Below are 10,970 nucleotides of genomic sequence, written 5' to 3'. Positions count from 1 at the left end.
AACTGGAATTTGGGGGGGGGGGTACTGTATTATTACACTGATTCCAATCCTACCTTCAGGACCAAGTTGGACAGTAGCATTGGTAGAGTGCCTTTCGGCCCCCTGACCGCTATGTTATGGGGTGCTGCAGGGGACTATCTTATCTCCAGCACTATATCACATCTACATGAAGCTGTTCAGAGCGGTCATTAGGCGTTTCAGAGCAAGGTGCTGATCACACTCAATTCTATTTCTCCATAATATATTAATCACAAGAGGCCGTGTTCAGGAGCTTACTATTAATATTTAAAGCCCGTAACAACTTGGGACCAGTTTACCTACAATACCTTACCCAACGTGTGCCCACTTGACTGCTTCAATCAGCCGAACTGAGACTACTACAGGTGGCATGTAATGCCCGTTTTGCATTTTTAAGAACCTGATTGTTTAGTGTTTCACCCTGACTATTGAGATCACTGCTCTTTCCGGCACCTGCTAAAAACCAACTTCTTTAGACAAGCCTACCCAGATGCTTAGGAAGTTGAGGTAATTTTAATCTGTTTTAGTATTTTTACTTTTGCATGTTTCAAAGTACAGTTGTACATTTTTCTTGGTTTTTTTGTTTTATCCTCTTGAGGGTCGTCGTCCCCTGCATTCAAGTGGTGTATAAATTTCATGACACAAACCAACAGAGGAAGGGCCTAAGGTTACCATATCTTCCATTGAGCATGGCAGCCGGTGCTGCTGGGAATTGTAGTCCAACCACATCTTGTGGCCCTCAGCCCCTGGCTACACATTGTGTAATCCCTACTTGTTTTCTAACTGAGGCAAGCACCCAGATCTCTTGCAGTGATCCATGCTCAGCTAAATCAAAGACACCAGTTCAGTTTCAACATGCTTTACTTATAGCTTGTGATTATAAAGCATTCTTCTTCTTTTTCCTTAAAAGATTATTTAACAAGAGAAAAAAATAAGTTAGTACACATACATTTAAAATATTCCTTCATACACTTGTGTGACAACAGTACGTTCCAAGTAAGACTTCATTTAAGACTTTGAACAGACTTCATAAAATATATTCACAATCATATTTATAAACATGGTTAATAACAAGATTCAAGACTACCCACCCACCCACCCATCTGCAATAACATTTCCCCCTCTCTTTTTAATTTTTGGTTTACGGTCCCCTTGTACACAGGATCAGTGGAATGCAGGGGGCGATTACATAATTAAAGCACCACAAAGAAGCACAGACAGACAATACATGCGAGGCTTATGTAAGCTGCCTTTGTAAGAGTGTACTTTCCCCTCCCATCTGAAAACAATTTGGTATCACAATCCACACATCCGACGACAGAACGAGAAGTGCTTAGCATGCTTCTTTTAAAAAATAAAAATGCACTTGCGTTTACATTTAGCGGCAGAAAGTCTCCGTGCCACCTTCTTCTTCTTCTTCTTCTTCAGTTTCAAACAATGAACATGTTCTGAACTAAATATAGTGCAAATCAAACATTTAGGAGCAGGACGGACAGAACCCAACATTATATTCACGCAACCAGAACCACACCCACCAGAACTCAGCCTCTTGGCACAACTGTACAGGAGAATTTCCTCTAGGGTCGGACGCTGACGGGTACGTGGCGGAGAGAATTCAAGGCAACCAAGCAGCATCCTCGAAGCAATGCTCCGAAATTGTAGACAGGGTTAGTCCCTCCTCGCTGCGTACTGAACATCCACATTACCGTTGGCAGGATGGGAGCGGCTACAGCCAAAGCATCGACAAAGAAGCTGCTGCTCCAGTATCTTTTCACAACGCTCCTCTCAGACAACTTCGTGACATTCCCAAAGCCTTCGGCGTGATAGTCTGTGAAGTCCAGTTCCTTCATGACTCTGTTTTCGTAATACCTAGAATCCACAGCATCGTGTGCCGACTCCAGCGGGGATAAAAGGATAGCGGAATTCGGATCGCATGGAGTCAAGTCCACGAGCAAGTCTGTGATGCTTTCGAGACCAGATCCATCAGATTCTTTCGAAGCTGAAGAAGGGCTGATGGGGCGTCCCTCGTGTGCCTTGAATATGTTCTGAATCAGCTGCTCCATGCTTGAGCTGTACAGCAACACATCAGCCTGAACTGCCTGCTCCATTGCCAAACTATGGCTGTGGCTGTCATCTTCTTCTTTGGCGTTTGTGAGGTTTTTAACAAGATCCAAATGGTTTAAGGGGGAAGGTGTAAAGAGTTCGAGTGTGGCGTCCATCGCTGTCTCTTCAAATACATCGTTCCCATTGGCCACGTCGTCACTAAGCAATACGCCACTATCTGCCATATCCTCCACAGAGTGATCTTCCATGAGCATGCTGTCAGCCATTTTGGAGTAGGCCGCACTTGGACTCAAAGACTTATCAGGTGACCCACACACATAATCTAGGCTGTGATCCTCGTGACAAGAGCCGTTCTGTGCCATTTCCATGCTCTGGAGCAAGGTCTCCAGCTTCTTGTTCTGGATGTTGATGTCCACAAAATACTTCTGAATCCCTTTGTCTTTCTCAGCCAAGCTATTCTTCATGGTTTCGATAACCTGCTTGAGTTGTTTGATCTCCTTCCTTGCTTCCTTCAAGGCAAGCTGGGCTTCCACCCGATGACACTCTTCTTCAATCCAGTCTTCCCTCATGCGGGCAAGTTGAGATTTGAGTTCCTTGATTTCTGTTTCTCTGAATGGAGGGCAAAACAAAACAAGGCATCATTTCCTGTGAGGAGAACCTGCCCTTTTGAGGTTACCAAGCTAGGAGGGAAAAGATATGATGAACAAGATGCATGAAGGAAGGTAGACGTTTTCTGCTTGAATCAGACATGGTCAGCTCATAGACATGGTTAACTCCTCTGGATACTGTTGGACTACAAGTCCCATCATCTCTGACAATCATGGTGAGAGCACACCATGTTACCTACTCCTGTGGTAGAGTAAAGAGATACCCATATATCAAGAAATTGGCTTTTATAAAAACAAAACTTTTATATAAACCAGGGGTCAGAAACCTTTTCAGCAGGGGGCCGGTCCACTGTCCCTCAGATGTTGTGGGGGGCTGGACTATATTTTGAAGGGGGGGGGGAAATGAACGAATTCCTACGCCCCACAAATAACCCAGAGATACATTTTAAATAAAAGAACACATTCTTTTATGTAAGAACACACTGATTCCCGGACCGTCTGCGGGCTGGATTTAGAAGACAATTGGGCTGGATCCAGCCCCTGGGCCTTAGTTTGCCTACCCATGATATAAAGTGTTTATTGGGCCATTGATTGTCCTCATGTTTAAGAAAGAACGTTATGGATGAAACCCAATGTGGTGTGAATGAAAGTCCCCTTCAATTCCAACCCCCGCAATCTCCTGTCCCCTTCCTTCAAATCAGTTCTGGAGGGTTTCTCCAAGTCTCTGGGATAGATTGGAGGGGGTAAAATCCATCTTGCATCAGCCCCCAGCCAGCATGGCCACTGATCCAGGAAGATGGGAGCTATGTTTTGAAGGCCATCCATGAATTCACCCAGGGTAGCCAATGTGACGGATTCCTCATTGTCAGGAATAATAAGAGTTGTAGTCCAACAGTATCTGCAGGGAACCACGTTGGCTACCCCAGCACTAAAGCCGCTTAATGTACAAGTTAAGTGAGCTTCACTGGGAAGGGCATCTGAAATCAGGGTGCCATCACTGAAAAGGCCCTGTTAGTAGAAACTCTTACCTTTCTTGCAGTCTGCTCTCAGATTCCTTCAGTTTTGTTTTCAGGTGCCTCACTGTAACCTCCTTTTGCTGCAGAGGGGTCAGATACTGCTCTGGGCTAGGTGGTTTGATGCCGTGGTTCTCTCCACAAGAGGTGTATCTTGCCGGCCGCCTACAACAGAAAAATGTTGTTGTGCCTGCAAATTTTAGATTTACATTCTGCTTAAGGCAAGAACCGGTGATTTAGGTTGCAATTCTATACAGACTTACCTGGGAGTAAGTTGCACTGAAATGGTTGTTCCCTTTTTGAAGCTGTTTTAAATTGCTGAGGTTAAATAATTGTCATTACTGATGATGGGTGTATTTTAAAATCTTTTTTTCATAATGTGGTATGGCTCCTCTATTGTATTTTTGTGATTGCAAGTTGTTTTAAACTGCTTTTAATTTTGTGTTTTAATATTCAACCCACCCTGGGACCTTACGGTGAAGTGAGGTTATAATAATCAACAACGAACTTAATGATGATGATGATAATGATGATGTCACTATTTATTGGTGTGGTCAAGTTGTTTTTTAAAGGTTGCTTATCTCTGATGTTGGCCACCTTGGGCTTATTGAGGAAAGGTGGAATATAAAAGTATAAACTAACTCATAATAAACAGTGCTACATCATGACATGTGGGAGACTACCCTTGGAAGCACCAGTTGTGCAAATTGCTGAGGCTAAACTGTTGATGGGGACAGATGCCATCGACAAATATTTCAGCTGCTTACAGCTTCCCATGTGTTACTGGGCCAGGTTTAAGGTTCTGAAAATTCAAGGTTAATCCCAATGTTCAGGAATGATGGGGGCTGCAGTTCAACACCTAGTGGGCAACATCCACGATATGGGTGCCATCACCAAAAAGGCCCTCCTACCTAAAAGGCCCTAGTAAGGCCTCTGTACTGGATCCCAAACCAAATTGGGACAATCCTGGTTAACCTGGGATTTGGGTGCATAGGACTGAGGCGGCCCCAGATCTACTTGGAACAGATCAAGTCCATCAGAACGATTCAGGACTCTCAAAGCAAGGGACAGTCTGGCAGTGAGAAGAGAGGGGAGATTGAGACATGCAGGCAGTCTGCGTCTATCTCCCTGCCTCGGACCATATATTTCATCAGGATATAAAGCCCCAGGATATGGACCGGGGGCAGGGGGAGAGAAAAGGGGACCCACATTTCCTCTCCCTCCGCCTGACTGCATGTTTAACTAGGGTTTAAAACTCCACTTTTAAACATATGGCTAGGAGGGTGGGGAAGAAGGAAAGGCACATGTGCTAAATGATAGTAATTGAGTCAACCACCAGTCTGACACTGGAGGCAGACTGTTGACAGAATGCACCTTTTTCTGGCTCCCTGTATCGCAGGCAGACATTGTCTCATCCACCATTCCAGTAAGTAAACGACAAAGCAACAAAAACTGCTTACAAATGATTTCAGAAATATCAGGAAGAATCCACAACTATGATGCTGTTGGAACGCTTTTGGGGGGGGGGTGAGAACCTGCTGGCATGCATGTGCTAATTAGTTTTCAGCACCTTCTAGAGATGTAGTTAATTCTGCTAAGTGTTTTCCAATAAAGTGGGCTGCTTTTCTGCATTTTCCCTGGAGCATCTTCCAGCAGGCTCCCTACATCGCTGCCTGCAACTGCAGTAGCCAGACTGACTCCCCACCTATAATGTAACCTGTGGTGTAGTGAAGTAGGGACAGGCCAGGACAAAGCACCACCAGCACTTATTTCATAGATCAGCTGGGGGGTGGGGCGGAGAGAAGGAAAGGCACATGTGTTAAATGATAGTAATTGATATTTGCCAGTGTTAAATGATAGCAATTGCTATTTGCCAGTCCTCTGCAGGCCAGACAAATAGGCTTTTCTCAGAGAGAAACCTGCCCATCATGCTAAGCATGCATAGCCGAGGTCTGCTTTTATTTTGAAAAAACTCTCAAGTCCCTTTATTATCACCAGATATAAAGAGCAAGCTTCTGACTCTCTCCCCCGCCCCCCCGAACTCTTAATCAGCCTGGATGTTCAGCAAAGCCAAGAGCAGCGGATGAGGGGGAAATGGCTTCATATTGAAGCCATAACATCTGCATTGGTCAAAACTTTATTTTTGTTGCCAGGTCTCAGAAGGAGTGGCTCTGGGGGCATAGCTCTGGCGGTTGTCAGGAAGAGGGCCTGCACTTCAGAATTCACCACCGCACCATTGCATGTCAACAATGTAGTTATACACCAACGTGGAAACCATAGTACAGTCTTCTGGTTGCTCACTGTCATGAAAGAAGGAGTGAAAACATTTGCACGCTTGGTGAGCAGCACATGCGCTGCCAGGTGAGCAAATGATGCCTTTTGTTTTAACCCAGAAGGACCTTGGGAGTTTAATTGGCCAATGGCACAAGGAGAACTGTAACCATGGCTGCGACCCTCACATTAGGTACACAGGAGCTGCCATATGCTTGGTTAGACCATTGGTCCATCCAGCTCATACTCTTCTAGTGTCCCTATTTTCCATGCACAGTTTCAGAACTGCGAAAGCCATCCTGGCTTCTGCTTTGATCCCAGAATGTCTCTATTCCCCTCACCAGTGGGCTCAGGGAGGAGGATGAGCTGGCGCTTGTCTTGAGTGACAGGCTGCGAGGGAGCATCCTGTTGCCTTTCCATGGCCACCACTGCTGGCCTCCTCCCTTGGGGAGCTCGTAGCAGCTGCTGGGGGGGGGGGGCAGGCAGAGAGCAGGGCTACCCTGGGCAGGAAGAAAGAGTGAGCAGAGTGCAAGGAGTCTCGATCCTTTTAATTAAAAAATGCTTTGTGCGTCCACATTGAATCTTGCCTGTTTCTAAAATCTACCAAGGAATAAAACAGAATTGGGATTAAGAGGTTTTTCAGGACAGTGGAGGGTGTGTGTGAGCTGTGTTCCATTGGCGGTGGAAATGCTCTGCGGGGGACAAAAAATGGGAGGTCGAGGAGGTTCAGTGGTGGGGGAGTGACAAATGACTGGCAGAAGCTCTCCAGGCAGGGCACATTCCAGGCCCTTCCTGGAGCTGCCAGGGATCAAATATGAGACCTAGTGCATGCAACAGGCATTCCACCACTGAGCTATGCCCTTCCTGGACATCGTATTTCCTGGAGCATACTTAAGTGCTCTAGATGGAGCAGATAGCAAGCAACACCCATTTGCCTCTAGTAAAGACATCAAGTGAAGAAGTGGCCACACAAAGGTCAGGAGGGTCACACATCAAAGGACACCACACGATGCGACAACACCAGAGGCTCTTTTTGCAGCAGCTGCAGGTCAAGGCAATGGCAAGCAGGGTTAAATTCTATACTATCCCACAACAGGGTTGTATAGAAGAAACGTTATTGTAGACTGTCGAGTTAGCAAGGAATACGCAGCCTTTTGCTAAGCTTCTTCCCTTGGAGGGAAATTAATTGGTTTGGCGGGTGCGCTGATGGTGTCGTCACTGCCACCACACCTGTTCAAATGCCTAAAGGATGTCACTGAAACGCCTAGAGAATTTACGAGCCTGATGTACCATGTAATGAAGAAAATCTTCAGTTACAATTGGAGATTCTGTTGACAGCTGAGAACAGAGGGGGGCTTAGGTGATTGGCAGGGCAGAGAGAGGAAAAAGCTGCGAGAAGCTCACTTGCCTCAAAATGGGGCTGTTATCACTTCCCTTGTATGAGCCTGAATTGCTGCTGCTGGCCGAAGAAGCCTCATAATTCGGGTGGGTGCTAATGGGACTCAACTGATTTTTGCACAGCATTGACAGGAAGTCCTTTTCGCGGGACGTGGTAGGAGGGCTAGATCCAGACTTGTAGGACACGGCTCCGTTATTCCGTCCGTGGGGACCCCGGCTGGAGTAGACAGCAAAAACAATGTGTTATAGGGCACAAGGGAAATATACATCAGAGTTACAATCAGTCAGTTGCATTAATCTGTTTAAAAGCTTCTTGGTTGGTGGAAAAAGGTATCCCAAATTAATTGGGCAGGGCATCCATTTTTTAAATGTTGCTTTTAAAAAAATAAAATAAAAATAATTAAAATTGCATGTACAGTGGTACCTCGGGTTAAGAACTTAATTCATTCTGGAGGTCTGTTCTTAACCTGAAACTGTTCTTAACCTGAGGTACCACTTTAGGCAATGGGGCCTCCCGCTGCTGCTGCGCTGCCGCACAATTTCTGTTCTCATCCAGAAGCAAAGTTCTTAACCCGAGGTACTATTTCTGGATTAGTGGAATCTGTAACCTGAAGCGTCTGTAACCTGAAGCATCTGTAACACAAGGTACAGCTGTAGCTGTCACCACTTTCAAAAAGGTATCCTTCCCTCTACATAAGAGGGAAAGTTCATTTAAAGGCAGTGATTTCTGGGGCACACGAGCATCTTCCAAAACAGAGGTGGAGAACCTTTATGGCTCCAGATGTTGTAGAACTCAAGCTCCCACTATCCCTGACTACTGGCCATGCTGGCTGGTGATTATGAGAGTCCAACAACATTTGAAGCGTCCAACCTAACAGCAATGACTAGAATGCTCCTTTCTTCACAGCTATTGTTTTTATCCATTTGCAAACCTATGCAGATTTAATCACCTGATTGACCGGCTAAACCTCACGCAATGAATCAGCTTCAGATTTCTTTAACTGGGTGGTAGCTCTAATATGTATTATATACTAATAGTGCACGTTTACTAAAAATAGATATATGCACATGCACGCTCTCCCATGATGCAATAGCCACTGGAGATGTGATCATCGCTGTATTGATGTCAAACCGTAATTACAACTGCAATCCCATGCACACCTATTTTGGAGTAAGCTCCACTGAACTCCACTGGGCTTATGTCTGAGTAGACATATATAGGATGGCACAGTAAATTTCAGGCAAAGGGCTCATTATGATAGATTTGGTCAATCTGAATTTAACACCTCTGATTAAAGCAGCCTTTAGCTGCCTCTTAACTAGTTTTAGTCCTATAAAGACCTGCAATTGCTATAGTTGTCACCAGGAAACTCAGGAGACAAGTTCAATAAATCTACTGCTGGAGAAATAAACGTATTATTACTGTCCATGGAAGTAATTCAAAGGCTAAAGAAAGAGAAAATAGATGTCTTAGATATATTTGACTTTACTTTTCATCTTCAGGCTTTTACCATGATGTTGTAAAATTGCTACTGTCCCAAACCTATTTACCCTGTTTAGATGTTTATCTTTCTATACGCATCACCCTAATTTAAATGCTTTTTAAAACAACAACTTTTCTATCTACACATTGTAAATATTTCAAAATGAAGCTGGAAAATAAGAGGGCATAGCGTCTGAAAACCCCACTTTCTAGGAGAACATACTGTAAAAGCCATGTTTATTGTTTTACTTTCTAAGAACTTTTCACTCCTTTTTTATTATTATTTAAGAGAAATAGCAAAATTCAAAGGATCTTCACCACTGCATCTGCTGACATGGGATCTACCCAATGTGTGTGGGGGGAAGGGGGAATACAAATTAGGCTAATAGTATAAATGGAAATTAGCAGCACGGGAAGTCTCTAAAGCAGGCTCTGTCAAACCTGTTGTTCACCTCCTACTGGACGTAAAACAAACAAACAACCCCAAAAACGTTTCTTTTAAAAAGATCAAAGACGGCAACAGCTGAGAGCAGAAGGGGGGAAAGTCAGAGGAAGCGCAGGAGATACACCGCAAATCACGAGGCAGAAAGCTCTGAATTTAGAAAGCGTTAGAACTGGTTTTCCTTCTCTCTTTGCATGGAACACTTTATACAGACCAGATGGCGGAATGAGTTGTGCTGCAGCAAGGCAGCATCCCAAGGTTGTGGTTGGGTTAGCTCCACTCTGATTTGCCTATGTGGACACAATGGAAAGCTGTCGTGGATGCTAGACAGCTGTACTGGACTGATATGCTGAGCAAATCTCTCACAACTGCACCTTGCCCTTGCACAGGAACCAAAACCAAATAGTATATATATATTTTTAAAGACTCTAAAAATGTGGCAAGTGGAGAAAAACAGTAAAAGAGGAAGAAAAAAACCTGTTTGCATTTTGCACACATGGCGCAGCAGAGATATTTTTGGCAAGCGTAATTTGCCTTGTTGGCTCAAAGGATGTATTTGAAAAGGATATTTTATGGAGTTTGAGCGAGGGGATTTTAAGGCTTGGCTCTGTGGTTTCCCCCTCTTCACTTCCTTGCTCAAATAACTTTTTTTCCTTTTTCTTTTTTAAAAGATCATTATAAATAGCTTTAACTCAAATATCCTAGGGTGCAATTCTTTTAGGAGAAACTGCATGAAGGTGACCAAGTTACTTGTGCGACTCAAGTTAATCCAGTTCCCAGTCCCAGCAAATTTGTTTCATTATGGTATCAAGCTTCTTTCAGTGGAGAATTTTGTTAGAAGGAGGGGAAAGTGGATTTTACTTTATTTTATTGTCTAAAAGAGGGGCATTTTCCAGGTATTAAGCTTTGCTAGTTTATGGCATTTTTATCCTGCCTCTCCTCTGAAGAGTTCAGGGCAATGCTCTTCTTTGCAAAATGTCCCCTACAAGCTGTCTCCCTCACACACACTTCCAGGTATATTTAAATTATGGAGCTAGAAACCTGCAGGAGGAAGGAGGATAGCAGGGGTTGATTCTGAGTGGGGTAAATGGCCAGTGGAAAAAGGGTGGAGCATTTGCCAACCCACATTCAAAATCACAGCTTCCCAAAGTTGCTTTTCAAGTTAAAAAATAAATAAACCCTCAGCGAGCCTCAAGGGAGTTTCACTTTGATTTTAAATTAATTGCAGCTTGCAGCAGCACCCAAACTCTGGCCCATGAATAATCCTAACTATAGTTAGTGGAAATGAGCCAACTTCAGACCATAGTCTATGAAGTCCACTTGTTTCAACTAACCATAGTCAATGTGAACCACATTCCAGGTGGATCTTAGGCAAGTCAATCGAAAAATTGAGGGGGTTTTTTGGGGGGAGGGTTGCATTTTTGTAAAAAAAATACTCAATGACTTTCGGGGTGTCCTGGTTTTTACTTTTTGAAATATGGCATCCCTAGAAATGTGGAAGCCCAAGACTTGGTGGGGCTTGTTTTCATAGTTGTAAGCAAGGATAGCAGCTTGTATGTTTTGAGCATATGGGAGAGATGATGTTCGTTGCATTGCCAGGGCAGAGCAAATTGTTCTCAGGAGCTCCTGTGATTAACCAGGAATGATTTATTAATTATAGAATGTTCTGTAAT

General features: G+C 44.1%; 1 protein-coding gene across 4 annotated transcripts in view; it reads right to left on the bottom strand.

Annotated features, from left to right (window-relative positions):
* Nucleotides 1–861: 861 nt before the first annotated feature.
* Nucleotides 862–10,970, bottom strand: part of SYBU (syntabulin) — a 44,562-nt gene continuing 34,453 nt past the window's right edge. For 2 of the 4 annotated variants that reach the window (XM_081874294.1, XM_081874296.1), the window contains 3 exons: nucleotides 7,383–7,589; nucleotides 3,719–3,868; nucleotides 862–2,691 (listed from right to left, as the gene is read on the bottom strand). In XM_081874294.1, coding sequence (XP_081730420.1) covers nucleotides 1,596–2,691; nucleotides 3,719–3,868; nucleotides 7,383–7,589 — 1,453 coding nt within the window. In that variant the 3' untranslated portion in view covers nucleotides 862–1,595. The remainder of the gene's footprint in view (nucleotides 2,692–3,718; nucleotides 3,869–7,382; nucleotides 7,590–10,970) is intronic. The other 2 variants (XM_081874295.1, XM_081874297.1) reach the window with 2 other exon arrangements.

This window comes from Podarcis erhardii (genome assembly GCF_964252035.2).
Source record: "Podarcis erhardii genome assembly, chromosome: 8".
NCBI classification, from domain to species: Eukaryota; Metazoa; Chordata; class Lepidosauria; order Squamata; family Lacertidae; genus Podarcis; species Podarcis erhardii.
The sequence above is the reverse complement of the archived record's forward strand: the minus strand, read 5'-3'. Positions and strand labels throughout refer to the sequence as shown.